General features: G+C 38.9%; 1 protein-coding gene across 1 annotated transcript in view; it reads right to left on the minus strand.

Moving 5' to 3' along the window:
- LRP2 (LDL receptor related protein 2) overlaps window positions 1-7,662 on the minus strand; it is a 110,004-nt gene extending 102,342 nt beyond the window's left edge. The window contains exon 1 of the mRNA XM_050977023.1: window positions 7,569-7,662. Coding sequence (XP_050832980.1) covers window positions 7,569-7,662 — 94 coding nt within the window. The remainder of the gene's footprint in view (window positions 1-7,568) is intronic.
- Between the last annotated feature and the right edge of the window lie 11,755 nt (window positions 7,663-19,417).

The raw sequence follows: 19,417 nt of genomic DNA on the forward strand, positions 1-19,417 counted from the left end.
CCAAAGCTTCACTAGGACACTAGTCATTTTGCACAAATTTCAAATGGTTACTCATTGCAAACTAAATATGTGGGATTGTTGTCAGAAAATCAGAACTGACATGTCAGTACAGAACAGACAGACCACATGCTACAAGCATCTAGTGAGCCTACACAGACATTCTAATGCTGCTTACTACTGCCCAGGACATTGGGAACTACATCTATTCCTTTGGATGCACTGACACATCACATTTCTCCCTTATTCAGTAGTGACTCAGTTTCAGTTAGAAGCTAATGGCTGGTCACTTCCAAAAAGGAAATTCCATATGTCATTTACTCAGGCCTGAGTAAATGACAGATCATAGAATCATAAGAGGGGTTTGGGCTCGAAGGGACCTTAAAGATTATCTAATTCCACACCTCCTGCCAGGATCACCTGAACTGAAACAATGTTGACTGATGTGCTCACACAAAATGCAGTTTTATCCTAAAGAACCTGAAAACAAACAATAAGAATCAAATAATCTTTTGGCTGTTTCGTTTCTAAGTGTAGCATATTTCCTTTCTAGGTTTTCAAGAAAGTATTTTGCACAAACAGCAATATTAATGAGTATGCCACATTAAAAAGACAGTCCTAGAATTCATCAGAAGAAGATAAATACAAAATATCATCTTCTCCTGAAACATTACTCTTCCTGTCAATCCTAATGGAAGTATTTTACCTATAATTTCCCTAAGCATCCAAAATCTATAACTCTCAGATTTACTCACCCATTTTGACTTTTTAAAGATGCTTGATTCTGCTTCCTTTCATTAGTGGCTGCTGGGCCACTATATTAAATAATTCTTATTTACAATAATTCATAAATTATTATAAAGACATAATAATTAATAAATTAATATTTTAAATAATTATTTAAATTACTTAAGCTGACTACCCTAAGCAGCATTCCAGACACAGAGTAGGGAAGAACTTCTCTAGCTGGTATAGCTGCATAAGCCCTACATTTGCAACCTGCTTGGAAACACACAAGCATACACGTACTGCACCCTAGGTCCTTACATCCAGAAGCAAGCACAAAAAACTGCAGGAAAGGCATACACCATCTCCCAAGGATCTCAATGGTAACACACAACATACAAATCACATTGCTCAGAGCACTGCAGACACTTGCCTACGGGTCTGCAACCTTTAACTTGGAATCCCCTCCTCATAGCAATACTTTGTCTTTCACAATGTCTGCTAGGAGAGGATTGCAACCACTCCTGTTATATTGTCCAGAGAGTCAGTATCTCCACACAGCCTGTTTAAAGACAAGATTTTCCCTTTAACAGAGTGATCATTTGGGGCTCTACCTTCCTCTACTGTCTTACAGGATTTAAGTCTCTGAGAATTCTTAACTCCTATTAGAAAAAGTTCCATAGCCAAGAATTAAAAAATTCACCTCTTTTCAGTGAAGCTTTATAGTGCATTCTGTGGCTGACTTCACACAGAAAATGAATCCACTGCAGAGCTAACAAACACAGCTCAAATATTCTTACGGAATACACCACAGACTTTGTCACTCATTTCAGACAAACTGGAGTTTGTTTCACGTGAAAAGGTTGTAAAAAGTATTAGACCTTGCAGTAGTAAAAGTAATTTTTATTAACACAGCTAGAAGGCCAACAAGAACTGCAGCCAACACTCCATGTGCTTGGTTATCACCCAATTCACTTCTTACATTGGAGGTTGAGAACAGCCCTACAACCCTGCTCAAAAGTGAACGTGTGAGCAGCCCCATTAAAGTCAAGCCATCTATTTACTCAAGACAACTTTACAAAAGGGTTTCCAGCAGCACTAACACATGTTCATTCCAGCCCTGATAGGACTACTCTTGTTCCCAGCATGGTAAGGCTTTTAGCAGCAGCATTTGACAGTGGTTGCACAGCCAGCCTGACTTACCATAGGAAAATGGAGTGTCTCTTTCTCACCCTCTTTCTCACACCTCTCTTTGTACATGATGCCAAGGTTCCCTTTCTTTTCTAAACTCCAGGAACTACCAGGCCTTTCTTTCTGCATGCTGCTCAAAATCTCTAAGCCATAATTCCATAGGTCGAGCTTATTTTTCCCACAGGTTTCTAAGTGAAAGCAGTTCAGAAAAGGTCCAATGAGAAGTAGCACAAAGGAAAAAACTCAAGATTGTCAGCAACACTAGCATGGGATATTGGAGAAGAGAAGGAAAATGAGAGGGGGCATCCTGCTCCCAGGAGCAGTGAACCAACTGTCACTGGTCATCACTTCTCATGAAACTGTACCCTTAGATGACAAGGTATGACAAGGGCTTGATCAGATCAAAATGGGTATTGAATGATATGAACTTGACATAGTAGATTTCCTTCTTTGGGACAAATCTGGGACATATATGTCTGTATTCCAGTTCTGCAGGCCTTATACTTCCTCAAAGTAAACTGAACTTTCTATGGTATATTTATTTGAGTTGATAATGTGCACCATGGTTTCTGAAGTCAAAAACCCTTACCCAGATTCTAAATACATCAGTGAATGTATCAGTTCCTGGGATATCTTGTAGACTATGCCTTCTTTTTTTTTTTTTTTTAAGTGATGCCACAGAACACAACTAAACTCCCAGCCTTCTTGATCCACAAAAGCATGACCCAGCAATCCTCACTAAAGGGAGTCCCAATTCCCCATTCTCTGACTTGACTCAGCAGGATGTAGTATCATGACCTGACTGTGCAGGAAAATAATTGGGCTGACACACTGCTGCTGTAAACAGTTCCCTTTTGCTGAAGATCTGGCTTCTTGATTGTAAAACAAAGGCAACTTATTAATGTTGAAACTATAAAATAGAACAGGTCATAGAAACAGAACCATTTCAGTCAACTTTTATATGTTGTTTCATTAATCCAAAACAAAACTTCTGGCAGCACTCCTTTGATCTCTAATCCACTTCCAGCATTGCAAAACAAAGAAAACATTAAAACCCCTGAAACCAACAGTCAAAGCTTAAGGAATACACTAAAGGCTATCCACTTGATTTAACAGTTCTATGCTTACTCATTAAACTTCTTTTTTTCAACTGTTCTGTAAGTGTACTGAGTCGAGGGAGAAAAAAATTGTTAAAAAGATTTACCATTACCATAACAAAATGGACTTCAAAATCCAAACAATGGATCTCAAACAATGAAGAGCCATTTAAAGACATGTTTACTCTACACTGAATCCTATTTTCTGTCTTAGATCAGTACAACTTGATAATTTCTTTGAAATTAAAGGAATTGGACTGAGTTGACTCAAAGAAACCTTGTTATTCTTTCATCTAGAAACAGCTCAAGGTATCATTAAGAACAGTGTATTATTATGAAATTATATAAAGAAGCACTTTAGTTTTAAATAATTTTTAAAACAGCTCTTATCTGCCATATTCTGTGTAAGCTATTAAAAAGAAAGTGACAAATAATGACTATCATCACTAATTAATCAAAGTGGAATAAAAACATCCACTTCTCTTTAAATAGAAGTCAACCTGTAGATCCTTAATTAGAAAGGACCTTTAATGTTTTTCAGCAATGACACGTTCTAAAAAGTGTAAGTTCTTTGAAACATCCAAAGTACTATATGGTGCCAGTGTGTTTTAAGTAGAGCTCTGCAAGAAAAGATACAACTCCTGCTTAAAAAAGTGATAGTACAGTGTGATTCAAGTTACATATTTGTCTATCTGAAAAGTTATCACAACCACTCAGATCTAAAAATAACTATAGTAGAAGACTGAATGGATCCAATAACACAGAACACAGAAAAAATAAACTACATCTACAATGTGCCTGCTTACTGCTCAGCTAAAAAGAAGAGTATTCAGATTTAGAAGAACCTCCAGGTTCAGTGTTAAAGTACAAGAAGTTAAGAGTGCAAGAAGGTGCATGGAGGGGAAAGGCTCCAAACAGTACAAGTGATTTCATGTCAACCCAGGAAGCCCAAAAGGAAAAGAATTAAAAGTCTGTAATGAAATTGCAGTCTACCTTTACCCCAAATGAATCTTTGCTATTTCCTGCAAAACACATGGCAAGTAAATCTGGATTAAAGTAGGATTTCATTGCTCAAATTTCCAATCAGCTCAATTTATGAAAGAAGGTTTTGGTTTGTCTTACAGGGAAATAGAAGCACCACACACATCACACATTTATCTTACTTGAAATCTCCTTGGATTCTCTGTCTCTGTTTGTCTTCACTCCTGTAGCTTAATTATTTACTGTAATTCTAGCATTTGGCATAGAACTTAAATTTAACCAGGTGTCATCCAATTACTGCTTTCAATATTTAACTAAAATTCTGGGATTTGACCCAGTCTTTGCTTTAGCTGATTACTTTGCAAATACCTGATATGCTTTACTGAACAGAATACAGAAAAAGAGTGAATTATTAAGAAAATTCAAGAGATGCCCTAGAAGTGAGCTATTCATTAAAAAGAAAAAAGAAAAAAAAAAAAACCCAAAACCCTTGTTAGGGCACAGAAAAGCTCATTAAAATGTGAGAAGACTTTGTAGCATGTTTCACTGACAGATACTGCAAATTGTCAGGCCTCATGAAGTAAACCAGTTTAGAAGCCAGGTAGATGGACATGCACTGCAATTTGTGCTCTTCATTTTGTGTGAGTACATCTCCGAGACAAACACAGAAAATTGTCCTAGCACAGGATTATGAACACAGAAATGCACAAAACCCAGCAAATTGTATGTCAGGATTGCATCAGTATAGTCATATTTCTTGCCATCCTTTTTCCCTTCCCATTACTTCCAAATCCTCAGGCCCCAATCACTCAAGTCTCCAAACTCCAGGTCTTGGCAGGGGTGGAATCTTACAGACAGGCTTCTGTCATTTAAAAGTGTGCAGTGCTGTACAAGTAGGAATAGTGACTCTGACCTGTCGCCCGTAGCAATGTCACTGTACATCATCCTACAGACAAATGAAATCGTTTTGAGTGAAGACAATGTCTAAAAAACACTGAATTATTAATTTGGAGATTGAACTATTACAATGCCTTATGGAAAATATGTTTCTCCATGACTTCCAGAAAGAACTGCTGTACCTCTTCTCTACTTGGTCTTACCATATCTATTTGTTAATGGCCTGCCACACTTCATGCAAATGTTCATTGTGATTTCTGATATATCTTATCATACCATACACATTCATACTTAGAATAGTCTTCATTCTCAGCCTAATAGAGACCTCATAATGGTAACAAATTTTAGTCATATTTGCCTGGGATGTATGAAGCTGATCATTTATCATTGCAGAGGTGCAGGATACAAATCAAATTTGGTGCACTAACATTCATCCACTGTCCCTAGTTTATAGCTGAGTGTGAAGCACTTTGATATTTCTCAAAACAAACAGGAGCAATAATCCTGTGATGCTCCTGCTTGACACTACCTTCACTGAACTACTTTTTAGATTCCAGTTACACTTTTTTCCAACAACAATTACCCCATAGACAATAAGATCTATAGAGTAAAGGTTGGAGAAACAGGCCCTGTACTGCTGGCAATTACAAAACACAGCATTTTTATTCTGTTTATGAGCACTAGGTTTATTCTCAGTAAAACCAGAATTAGGTAAATCGAGGAAGAGTACTATTATTTGAGCAAGTCCTTAGGTGAAATTCTTCTAGAAACATCCATCTTATATTGGGAACACTCAGATATTGTCAACAAAAATCTCAAAAAACATCAGTGAAGCACCTTTGGAAATACTGAGGATTAGGCAAGATAACAGATTTTCACCATTTTCCTTCCAAGGCTTGGGATTGCTTTCATGGTTCTCCAAGTTTTCTTTTGGAAATAAGAGTCTGACGTGATCTCAACATTCAAGGAACTGTAACTTAAAGTTACCAAATATTTCACTGTCATAATCCAGTGCAGACAAAAATGCTATCTAGGTATTTTGCTACTATCAGTAAGCCACTACTAAAATTATACTGTTTGTTTTCCACAGTTATTCTACTGTGGAGGCAGGAGGGAGGGGAGAATGGGAGAAAGAGGGGGAGGAACACCATAAAAGTAAAAAAATTTCTGTACTTCTACTACCTATGGATACTAGTTCCAAGCCTCTCTCTGCTTGTCCTGTCTTTTATCAGGTACGTTCTGGACAATCAGAAGCAGCTGTAGAACGAAAAACCAAATTTTTGATCCTGTACTGCAGGTTCCATTCTATCCAATGTAAAATAATAGTGCATAGGATTAATTTTGCCCAGTGTGACCTCCTTGGCTGGAGTTTTTGCAGGTCTCCAGCACATTAGCTATCTCTTATTTCTCTGTTCATAAGTGGGAGCTGCTAGCAGCAGTTGCTGTATAATTACTTAGTTGATTCTGTCTAAGGAGCTTAAACTAAGAGTTGAGCAAAGAAAGCAGATTAACAATTTGAACACACACGTAATACACAGACACCCACAGAAGCAGCAGGACTGCAGGTCAATACGCGGGGCGGAGGAAATGCAGTTCAGCCACTCTTGCTCCAATAAGACAGGCTTGATTTCCAATGCAAGGCAATTAAACAGCGCGAAGAAGGGGAAGGCAGGAAGATCGGCTGCAGTCACAGCCGGAGGGAGGACTTGGGCACACGGCTACTCCATCCCTAGCAGCCAGATTAGTACCGGAGGAGCGGCACTCAGCCTGCTCTGCCAGTCACATGCTCCTCCATGTCGCCTAGCAACAGTAAAGCCCAGAGAAAAAGTTCTCTCTCTCTCAACTTCAAATCTGCGTCTGAGACCGACTGAGGGGAGCTTATTGTGCTCCAGACTAAGCATCTGTTTCTTTCTTATAGCCTTCTGTAAATGACTGCATATACCACACGTAGGCAAGCATGTCTGTCCATGCATAACCCCTAACCCCCCGGCCCAACCTGTCTACGTGCAAGTGCTGCAGCCTGTGCACTCCTCACCAAAAACAACTCTAGGTACAATTTTAGTGGTCATCAAACCAGCTCTTGGAATGCAGGTGAACTCTGCTCTGCAAAACCACCCGCATTTCAGCAGCAAGAAAGGCACAAAGATCGCAAGGAAAAAATGCAGAAAGTCTGGGGTGATTTTTTTTCTTCTTTTTTGGCCTTATTCACAGCCAGTAATCAGGACTCATAGAAAAACCTGCCTTCTTGCATTTCCGTAAAAGCATGAGTTTAGACCGTGGAGCTGAAAAGTCTGACATGTCCCTCAAAATTTAGCCACATTTGTGTGTTACTGTCTTACACGACTTGAGGGGAAAAAAAGTTTGTACAAACCAGAAAAACAATCAAGGGAGCATCCTAGGATAATTTAAAACCAAGATGAAGTGAAGCTAAAGAATCGGTGTTGTTTGCAGTGCTTTTAAGGCACTACTACTTTTCGACAACAGACACCGACTCCATCAAATGACTCCTAGAAAGAGCCAGCTGTCTCCCCTAGCTATTAGAAAGAACTCCTTGAATCAGCGCCCGTTAACCCTCTACCTTCAGGCACTTTGGTCTTTTTCTTATAAAAGTCCCTGGAGTAGGGATATGCTCCTTGCGGTGCAATTCCCATTCCGGAGAGGCTGGAGCATAGCGCTTACCTTGGCAACTGCCCTGCATCATGCATGCAGTGAATAATAGGAGCAGTTTGCAAGCAGTTGCTGCTCTTCCATCCATCCGATGGTGAGGTCCCATCTGGGCTGGGATGCTCCAGCTTCCTCAGAAGCTGGCTCCTGGACTCCGGGGTGCTGATCTGCACAGCAGCAGCACAAGGAGCTGGTGTCTTTTTCTTATCCTGCTAGTTGCAGAAGAAAGGAGTGTTCGCCTGTTGAGACATCGCGTTTTCTATAAACTCCCACCCTCCAGACATTGCATAAAGCTCTTTATACCCGGCGGCCCCGGAACCAGCATGAGGGAATCAGGCACTGCTCCAGGCCCTGCAGCCACAGGCTGCCTCTGCCCCTCCTTCCACACTTTGCAGGATAGCCAAGATGCTTCCACCACCCTGCACTTTGCTGACTTCGGATCAGAGTCCACTGCTCCTGTATTTAATGTGCTCATTTGTTTTGAGTTGTTCTGGGAATTGCAGGTGGCAAGTGAAGTATATCACAGGTTTTAGTGTCCCAAAGGTATGCTCCAAATAAGAAAAAGTATTTTTGATAACTCTGAAAAAAATCCAAAATCTACTCACCAATGCAGAGGTAAAACTTAGAACGTAGTAGTCCTCACAAAAATACTATGAAAGGAAAACTGTAGGGATGAAACTTATTTTTGCACCTTCTTAGCAGATAAAATCAGTTTTGTAAAGTGCTTTGCTGTGAATTCTTAAGATATCAGCTGGAGACACGCTCCTTTAGTTCTAACTCTCCAACAGTGTGTGCAACGCACAAAGAAATATCTCCTTGTGTTTTACTGCTGCCATTTCAGGAACCATATACCCACTAACAAGGGAAGAGCAGTAGGATCACAGGGAAAAGATAAAGACTAACTTCAGGCTGGAATGCAGCCTTGGTAAAAAGGACAAACACTTTGGAAGCTTGGCTTGCAGGATCAGAAGCACCATATATAAAATGTGTGAAGTTAAATAATTTTTTTACATTAGTCAAAAATAGTCTTTCATGTAGGAAATTTAGTTAAGCCAAGCTGTACTTTCACACATATACATGCATGTCAACAGTGACTACTGTGCATACATATCATGGGAGAAAGATATGTCTATTTGTCTTCCAAGAGGCTCTGTCAGATGAATTTTAATGACACCACCTTTATAAATACCACATATCTTTTGCATTATCATCATGCCATGCTCATTATACTGCAATGGCTGTTTGCTGATGCTGCAAAAGAACTTAAGCAATATCTCAAACCTTAACTCTTCTTCTTTTTGCCATGGATTGCAAGTTGAATAAAAGAGGAGAGGTGCCTGTATTGTTCTTGCAGAAGTTGCACGGGAACACGTTGCTGCTTATTAGCAGACTGTGATTTTTCTCCGGGTCCTGTAGGACGCTAATCCCTCTAAACCTTTCCGTAAAGGCTTTCTATCTGTCAAGATAGTAAAGAGGGGGGGTGGGGAGAGAAGATGTGGAGCATAGGCTTTTGCAAGGTTGTGATTTATGCAGGTTCAGGGCTGTTTGGTGTAGTGGTACGACACAGCACCGGGGTCAAGCCACAAGAAACACTGGGGGCAGATCAGAATATTCAATTAGCTTCCTGGCACCTCTGAATCACAAAGAGAGGATAAGATCTCTCCATCACAAGATCCAGAGCTGCCGGGGGAGGGGGAGACATGCCCTCTTCAAATCTCCCTCCTCCCTCCCACCCTCTCTCCTTTCACTGTAGGGGAATAGTGCCTGAAACATTCCTTTCTGCACGGAAGGTCTTTTCCTATTGTTGTTTTCTTTGTGTTTCAGTGTTGCCAACTTACTGGAATTCTTGTCGTGGTTTCACAGCAAGGCTCAGGCTGACCAAACGGAACCAGCTGCGTTTGTGTATGGGGTTGCTGCTGCTTTAATCTCCCAACAAGGCCGATGGGGAGGGAACGAAGGGATCCTCAGAGGGGAGCAAGCAGATCTGCTCTTTACAGATGGGTGCCTGCAAAGCCATCGCAGACTGACCGTACTTAATTAGAAGAGGAATTGTTTAAAGCAGTTCACACCCCAGCAACACACAGAGAGGGCAAACAGTGCTTGGGAGCTGCACCCCCAGGCTGGGAACTATGTGTAGTGTTCTGTCACTGCATGCTTGAAGTGATCTGGAAGTTTTGGGATGCACCTACCTGTTTCACTCCCTCACAGCTGGCAGCCAGAAGGTGTGCTCCTGCCCCATTCACCATCACCCCTTCTACACACAAAATTTCTGTATTTCCCATAGGTGAGAGGCTAGAAGGAGTCTCCAACAGGAATGGTAGCAATGCTGTTGACAGTGAGCTGAGATGGTGGGTCATGCCCTTCCCACTCATTATTCTTTGCAATCACAAGACAGAATTTTCATTTAGAGACATAAAAACTGATAAGCCCAGATATTTTACTACTCAATAATAATAACAAAGGGGCCAGCAAAGGACAATGCTATCCTCTGCTTACTTCATCTAAAATTTTCTCCTCTCACTTTACCATGGCACCTCATCTTCCAACTAAAGGGACCTTGTCCTGCTGGACACCATTAAATGGGACTTCTTCCAGACTAGAGACATCAAGATCAGAATAAAAACTCCTCAAAGCTTTCCCATAACTACACCCAAAATTGCCCATGTACGTGCAACACATCTCTTTCTCTCATCTTTCTGTTGACTGTTCCTGTTGGCAGCTCACGATTTCTTACTGAACTAGACCTAGGGATTTTTAGTTGATTATGCATGTTTAAGAAGATGCAGACTACATCTGCTAGAAGGTTAGAGGGAGAAAATATAGGTGATGCTGTTGTTCATTGAACTCTACTTTTGATTCAAAATACAGTTTGGGATGTCTTTGCTTGTCTGGTTTTTAGTGTAAGCAAGCACTCAGAAAAGCAGTTAAAGGTGTAATTTAGAACTAACAATGACACTGCTTACTTATTAAAGATATCTGCTAAGCAAGGAAGTTAAAAATTAAAAGGCTTCATTTTTGACCAAGGTTCAGTTTAAATTAGTGTCCAAACTCATGCAGTTTTCCACAGACAGATAGAAACATCAGGGTTGATGTATGACTAGAAAAAGATAGAAAGCTGATGGTTAAGGAAAGTAAAAAAATGCATATATATTCACTATAGGAAAATGTGGGTCAGATCTATAAATTTGTCTCTTCTGAACTTCTTGGAGCTAGGACAGTTTAGAGAGGCTAAGGATCTGCCCAGTGCATTATCCAATAAGGCTGTAATTGCCATTGGCATTCAGTAATCTTGTGGTCAATCTGTCCTCGGATCAACCCAGGTGTTTCCACATAGAAAACATTTTAAGTCACAAGCTGTATTTCCAATTTCACATTTAAAGTTTAATCATTAAATCCAATGCCTTTATCATGACAAAGGTTTTTTTTGTTATTTTTGTGCCATCATGCTAAAGCAAGGCTATGTTTTAAACATACTGAAGCCATGCTCATTTTTTGGGAGAACACTGGTAATGACAAGTCATACAAATCTAAACTAAACCCTGTCTCTCTGCCTGGGTAATAATATAAGTACCCAACAGCAGCAATTAATTCTTCAGATTTCATCCATCTTGGCTATTCTACAATCTGAAGTGTCCCATTTCTTTAACTGAACCTTAGTTTTATAGCAAGCAACAATGTGTGTGTGTGTGTGTGTGTTTGAGTGTGTTAGAGGCTTCCTTTCTTAACAGACTATTAATGGCAGGACGGGCCCTTCAGAGATACTATTTTTGAGACATTTCCTTCACCTAAGGCCCACTTCAGATTGCATCAAAGATATCAGACTTCAGGGAAAGCAGAATAAGCTGTTTTCATGGGGATCCACAGTAGCAATATGTATTTGGACTTCACCACTTATTTTTTCCAAATACGTGTGTTGGGAGCAGAAGTTTCCTTAAAAGGTTATGTTTTAGGGAACATGGAACTTGTACAAAGGATCAGTATTAATTTCAACTCTATAACACATAAAACACCCCAAACAGACAGACAATAGCCCCAAGTTCCTCATATACTCCACATCATATTTCACAGTGTCTAAAACAATGGAAATTATTTGGCGTTGATATAATACTCAAAATCTAATGCATATTTGTAACTAAAGCACATGCATATTTCCAGAAGACTGGCTCAAAAGTGGGTCTCCAGACCACATGAATATGAGAAACATTAAGCTGAGGAGATGTGAATTGGTCCAGAAATCACAGAGTCAGAATTGCACAATGCAGCTGGCACTGTGGCCAAGAGTTTCCTCAAGGTCTACTGGCTAGTGACATATTACAACTTCTCTTTTTCAACTTGGCATTATATTACTGCATCCTGGAACAAGAGCAGGAACATGGGAACTTTTTTGGTAATTGCCACTGAACAAGTGAGACTAGTAGAAAGACAATCAGTAAAGGAGCTTCCAAAACACCCCAGGCACCTGCAGAAATAGGCCTGTGGTGGAGTTTAACAGTAACCATGTAGAGATGAGAGAGGTTTTTCTATTCACCTGGAAGGCAAAAGAAAGTGGAGAAAGATTAAACAGATTGTAGTTGTTCTTTCCAGTTGTCCTTTGGTCAGCACAGTCTGCTCCACCCTGGAAGTCCCTGTGCTCCATCCTGGAGACCCAGTCACAAAGTAAGGGCAAGTATGCTCTACCTCAGCTGCATCTCTAACTACCAAAGATCTTGGTACTTGCCTTACTGCAAACAGATTTCTTTGGACTTTCTCTGTCTCTAAAGAACAAAGGTCCTCATTTTTGCTCCAAGCCACTGGCCCTTCAGTGCCATTCTGCCCTGCAAGGAAGCAACAAATGGGATTTGTACTTGAAAAGGAATGGTAGAGAAGCATTTGAAAATTACTTATGATCTAAAAACTTTATAGGGAATTCACAAAGAAAATAGGATAGGCTGGAATAACTCTGAATCTCCTTTACTCTTTTCATTGGTTTACTTTCCTATTAATAACAGATATGAGGTCTATTCAGGACAAATACCTTTGTAAGTGGGACATACTAAAAATGGTTAGGTCTGTCTCATTCTTCCAACAGCTAGGATGAAATGCTTGAGAGATCACAAAAGCAGTCAGTCAAAAGACCTGAGAAAAGATAAATAATAAGACCTCAGTAGTATTAATTAGAATTCCAGGCCAAACCCAGGGTAATCACAGTAAACAAATGAGAACATGGTTTAGCAGTATAGAGATTGCAGTTGACAGATTCTCACAGTTTTGATATATATCTCAGAACATCAATGTTCATCACTGCTCACTTATTAAAAAAAGTTGAAAACATGGCCTAACTCTGAATTTTCTAAACAAGCCTCCAAGCTAATTGAAAAAGAGAACTAGACATCAATAGCCCTATTAAACACCGTCTAAGAACAAAGTCACTGAGCGTACGGTGAAAGTATAGCTACCTGGCAACATTTTGTGAATGAAAACCACTGATTTGTATACAGAGATATTTTGTAGTATAAATATATTGTTAATGTTAAATTAAATGGAAAAAATGAAGAAAATCGTAGCTCAAGATAAGCCGCACTGTAGCAATTCTTAACTGATTGCTAAGGAACAATACCCAAAATATTGGGTTTGAAAATAGCACCTGATTCAGTCAACCTGCAAAACTACTTTGACAAGAAGAGACCAAACTCATGAATGCATGAGGTCAAAAGGATTACAATAATTAAAAAACCTAACCTCGCTCCTCCTTGGGGGACTTGTTCACAGGAATGAGATATAGGACAGTTCAGTGAGCACAAACTTTGGTAAGCAGGGTGACTGGCTTGACTAGTCTACCCTTCCCCCTTAACCACTTTCCCTCAGAGCTGCAGCACAGCCACTGCCAGTCCCTTTTGTCCCCTCAGTCAGCAGTCCCTTAGGGGAACACTGGCAGCTGTGCCCATTTCACAAAGGCCCCACAGAGCAGCAAACGGCAGTGGGGACACAACAGCCTCACACTGTTGCACGGCTCTGCCACAGTCTCAGCAGCTTGTACCCTGCTGGCCAGGAGGAGCAGGGTAGCATGCCTGGAGAAGCTACATCCACCTGAGCTACCACGAAAAGAGTGTATTATGGTATTTTTATTGTCACTTCACAAAATACAAAATTGTGAGGTAGAAGTTTGCCATCAAAAATAGCTTGATGGCATGATTTGTACTTTGCAAAATAGCTAATTGAATTTCTCCTTCCTTTCAGCATAATTTTTTGCATTCAGAAGTTATTATTGTATAATCCACATTCAAAATTTAAGATTTTTCCTAATTAGGATTCCTCTACAGACCTTGGCATAGTAAAGTTACCTCCTGTTGCTTTACTCTTTTGAATACATGGTGATCAGCATTAAGAAGGATGAGATCTCAAAAGCCACATGGAAGTTACTTTTCTAGTAAGAAAAGGAACTTTAAGAAATTTCAGATATGCAACACTTGAGTTTCTAGTGCAGCTGCACAGTAGCATAAGCTGAGGAGCATATTCAAGAAACTGAAACACATTCTTGACTCCTCTTGCCTAAGTTCTCACTGGAACAGTAGTTTGTGAGTACTAAAAATACGTATGAGAACAGCTGAGCAATACACCCATTGTAATTAGCAGTGTCTTAAAATGCTTTGGAGGGGTTGTTTATTGTTTGGGGTTTTTTTTCTTTAAGATAAATAATTGTGCTAAAGTGCCATTGTAAGCCAGAGCCAGAGGCTATTAAAAGGAAATAGGAAGTTACATACCACATCCCATCCTAAAACTTGTTTGTTCCTTAAGAGCAACTTTAATACTTAGCCTTCTAGAAAAACTGAAACTATGTCACTTTGTGTCAGACACTTTAAGAAATGCCCTCAGTCCCCATAATCCTCTGTGGCTGATTAGGTACAGTAGAAGAAGTTGTTTCATTCATTTGAAAACATTAGCTAGAGCCCTCATATTGACCTGAAAGTAATGTTTTATTCATATTGTAGTGTTGTAGTCAAAACTCCAGAAATAATTAAAAGGACAAGTCTCAAACCTTAGACCTTTGATTTATGAAGCTGGATACCCAGTTAATTATTGCATGATGAAAAAAGTGGAATAGGGAGACAGGAGTCCTGATATATTATTATTGCCATCTTCCTGTGATAAACTGATGGGTAATCAAATACATATCAATAAGAATGTCTTCAATTCCACAAACATTCCAATTATTTCCACAGGTCACAGTTAAAAATCTTCCTTCTAAATTAAAAAAAAAAAAAAAAATTGACATTAGGTTAAATTCAGGCTCCATTAGACTTTGGAGGCAAAAGTCCAAAGTTCAATAGTTTCAGCTAAGATACATCAGCAGTCAGTGAACAGCTACCCATAGCCATTACTCAAATGAAACACAAGATGCCTGGATGTACTACTGGAACAAAATAGAAGGTTTTTTAATGAAAGATGACAAAAAAACTATGCCTGAATTTAGAAATTAGGTTTCTAGTTTTCCTAGATATAAACAGGAACTCACTGTAGTCAACAATCAGTCAACCTTTCAAATAATCAATCCCCAGAATTCTTATTAGCTGTTATTTGAGTGGTGTTCAAGGTTTGATACCTTTTGAATGTAATTAAATGATTCAGCCTGAAGTGCAAAGGCACATACATATGAATGGTAAAGTTTAAAAAAAAAAAAGTTGTTAAAAATCTGTCATCATCCAACAGGCAGCCAGTGATATTAAGAAATACTGAAATAAAGACTAGTGAATAGAAAGTCTGCTGATCCATCATTACCTTTTCCAGCAGAAGTATATCTAACTCTCTTTATATCCAGCAAAGAAACATAATGAAAATTCAAGACAAAAGTTTATGCCTTCTGTAATCTACACAGGCATCTCTTGCCATCCTTGCAGTATGATTTAGTCATATCTGTTCCTTTATGCACCTCGTTGCCAACAGTCTCTGTGGATTCCATCTTGCTTGGGATTTGACAAGTCTCATAAGTGTGGCAATACATTATCTTTGGATTAGCTTTTTAATATTTTAAATCAAGTGAGTTTCAATGAAACTTACAGAACACATGCAAAGTATGTTAAACTCTTCTCATGTTTTACTGTCATTCAATTTTTCCATGTCATCAGACAACAACTGCTTCAAATATTGAAGCACTGACTACAGTCAGCAGAGATTCAGACAATATATAGTGTTAGTGTCAGCACTCTTCCATTTCTGCACCAATTTTCCATAGAGGATGAAGGATACAAAGGAGTCAACAGAATCTTTTCCTATCAAGTCAAATACAGGATCAAAAAAGAGCTTAGTTTCACACACACATTTGCCAAAATGAGCTCTATTTTCTTTAAATTTGCATTTGTGTGCATATTAGAAGCAGACTCAAATTCTGCAGCTAGAGTCTGCTCTTTTTCTCAGCAAATTTCTTCAGGTGAAAAGTGGGAGATGGTTGGAAGGAAGCCTGGTTCTTTTAATCTTATCTAAGCAGTCCTGAAAGGAGTTGCAGCTGAAGATAAGGGATGTGGAGTCACATGCCTTTCTCCCTTAGAGTTTGTATTGTGTCATGGGGAATGATCCCATTTCTGTAGCCCCAGTTTGAAGCTACTGCAATTCCATCATCTTTACAGGAGATGTTCCTGATACGCACAAATATGAAGAGAACTAGGCATAGTCATAACATTGGTTGACTTTAATTGGAGCAGTAAAATTAGAACTACCATCTACTGCCAGTGTAAGGCCATGTTAAAAAAAAAAAAAAAAGGCTAAAAAAAAAAAAAAAAAAAAAAAAAAGCCTTTGAAGTGATCTTTACTTGGGCTGTCCCTGGCTAAAACAGTTTAAGGGGAGGAGGTGAAATTTTTCCTCTTCTCTGAGGTGACATTAAACAGACCTGAGAAACAGACATCAGCTGTGATGGTCTACTCAGGAAGGGCTATGCCATGAATGACTTCTAAAAGAAAATAAAATAGTAATGCATTCAGTATATTTAAAGTCTCATTCTTTGACAAAGGACTTCTTCCTTCTTGACTTTATCTTCTTGATAGTAACTGTTACCAACAGGGCTGAGATGGACCAAATACACGACACAGTGAAGATTGTAGCAAAAAACCACATACTCAAAGAATGCTACTTCAAAATCCTTGTAAACTGGAAATTCCTCCTGCTTGTACTTGACAGGATAACTCTGAACTATGCACATCATGCTTCTTAATATACAATGATTAGAACCAGGAGAAAGCATTTACATTTGAGGCAACATCACTTTTTTCCTCAAATTATTTTAAAATCCTTCCACTAGAGCTGCATATATTTAGAATGGGGTAAGAAGTTCAACTCCAGGCTGGAGTTCTCAAGAGGTTCTCAAGCCAAGGAGGCAAAAAGATCTAAGATCCACTGTTTTGCACCACAGCACAAGTAACAAGCAGGTTGTTTGTGTAAGTGGTTGCTGCTCACAGGCTCTAGGCCTTTCAATGTTCTCACATGCAGCTAGCATGTATTTGAAGTTCTCAGCTCAACATATTGTCTCAAGAATATAAGAAATATAAAACTAAGAAGTTGCTTAACTTTAACCAGAAGGAACATTCCTTCCCAGTAATGACACGTTCATCAGCACTACCACCTCATTCTTGAAAACTTTTATCACAGAAAAAAGATTTCCTGAAAATGTGAGCAGTGAATGCAGTTAATTAAAAGAAGCAGGGAAGGAGCAGACTGTTAGGCTACCTTTGGATCCAGAAAAAGACAGAAAAGATGAGTTTGTAATCTACTCACTTTAGATAGCTTCTTAAATGAATTTCATTTAACTAGAATTATATTTTTACACATTCCTTTGAATTTGGTTACTCTTTTCTCAAGGTCTTCATACTCTGAGATGACCCAAAACAGAACTAATTTTAACCACTAAAACATTACAGAATATTAATAGTCAGAAATAGAGTGTAGGAAAACTAATTTACTATTTGATGCTCTGTAAGTAATGTTTTTATTTCCCTGTCCATCAGATGAAGATATGGTTAACATAAGGAAATGCAATATAGCCTTAGACATTTATTGTGTATGCAGTATCCAAAGCTCAGTGAAAAACACCTTCGTGAAGAGAGTGTAGAAATCTATTGTTCAAAAATCCACTTTATTTTCCACAGTACAGAAAAACTGAAGATTTTCAAGAGGTTTTCAGAAAATAAGGCTGAAGGTCTGTCACATTACTATAACACTAAAAAGATCTAAGTTTTTCTAAAAAGGAGAAGCACATGCAAAGGGCAACAATATACTAAGCAGCATAGGTTACCTAACACACTCTCTCCACCTTTGCAATAGGCGACACTTTCATACAAGAGATCTTTTCCATGTCTCCCTTCTTCTCTACTTCAAGGACACCTCCAGTAGCCCATGCCACGTTACAGGCCAGGTAGGCAGATAAATCAGCTATTCCCATCCTGTTATTTTTAATCCATAGATAGTACACAATGCCCAAATAGACCATTCAAAAGAAAACTACAAAAACATCCACCATGTGACATGTTTTGGTCTCTTTTTGAACCAAAGTGGCTGTAGTGATAGCACTGTGACTCCTACATTACATAAATTTCCTGAAGTTTAAAAAAAAAGCTGTTAGCTGAGGTACTGATATTAATAGCCTTGGTCTATCAGTCATCTCTCAGCCACCCTGCGCAGTCAGCAATAACCACGCAACCTTCAAACATGAATCAAGGCTGACATCCCGTGGACATATCTGGTAACTGATTCGTTTGGTTCTTTTCAACCTGACTTTTTAAAAACTGAAATTCCATATTGAAATTGTACCCCAGACCTTCAGAACCCTTCTGAAAAACATTTGAAAATATCCAGTTGTTCAATAAGATTCATAAGACAAAAATAAATCAGCTGAAAACTCACATTATGTATAAAATTACTTGTTTTCTTAAGAGTCTCTAACAAGTCAGATGTTTTGTGGCACTACACACAAGCATTTAACAAGTTAAGAATCCTGCAAGCTTAAAAAATTTAGAGAATCTAGTCATACCTCTATAATCGTTACAGTTAATATATGATAATAGCAAAAGGAGAGTAGAACAATGTTTTAACATTAAAGCTTCGTGGTAGGTAAACTACTTCAGGAATGCACATCTATTTTCTGTATTTCCACATAATCCTTTTTACAAGCATTACAAAGTGTAAGCATGGTTTTAGATTCAAGTATTAGTGATTATTTAGAAACTAGAGTATTAATTCAAACTTCTAGCCATCGAATTTCAACCTAACACCAAGGGAAGTAATTTTTTTGTGGAACTAGAATACACAACACATGTAAAATGACCACTTATACATCAAAAAAAATAAGTTCACTTTCTATGTCTCTTGCTTCGTTTATTTCAGAAACGTCAATACTATCACAGACAAGTCGATTTTGATTAGGGGGACTATCATTAAATCTAACAGAGAGATAGGTAAGCTATGCACATGTTTGCAAAATACTGCAAAACCGATAAGTTTACATTATTCTCCTTCAATGACATCAGCCATTATGATGTCAATGAAGGAGAATAATGTAAACTTATTCTCCTTCAATAAGAGAAGGAGAAATATGTTATTCTGCACTGAATGTGTCACATAGCTCCGGTGAACACTTAAGCATTTAAAAACCTGGCCTCCTCTCAGCTTCACGCTGCAGACTGTACTCCCTCACTCCTGCAGAGTGTTTTATGGCTATCTTAGATGCTTAAGCAACCTTGTAAGTCATCTGTAGTACGAACCAGGTCTGTACTTCAGAAAGCCACTAGCCATTTACTGTTTCCACTCCTGGGAAAACATTCCCTCTCAGCTTAGATGGACTTCAGCCCTCCGAATTCAGGCCTTTACAGCAGCTGCCGGTAGTAGCCAAGCCGGTGGCACT

Source organism: Serinus canaria, chromosome 7, assembly GCF_022539315.1.
Source record: "Serinus canaria isolate serCan28SL12 chromosome 7, serCan2020, whole genome shotgun sequence".
NCBI lineage: Eukaryota > Metazoa > Chordata > Aves > Passeriformes > Fringillidae > Serinus > Serinus canaria.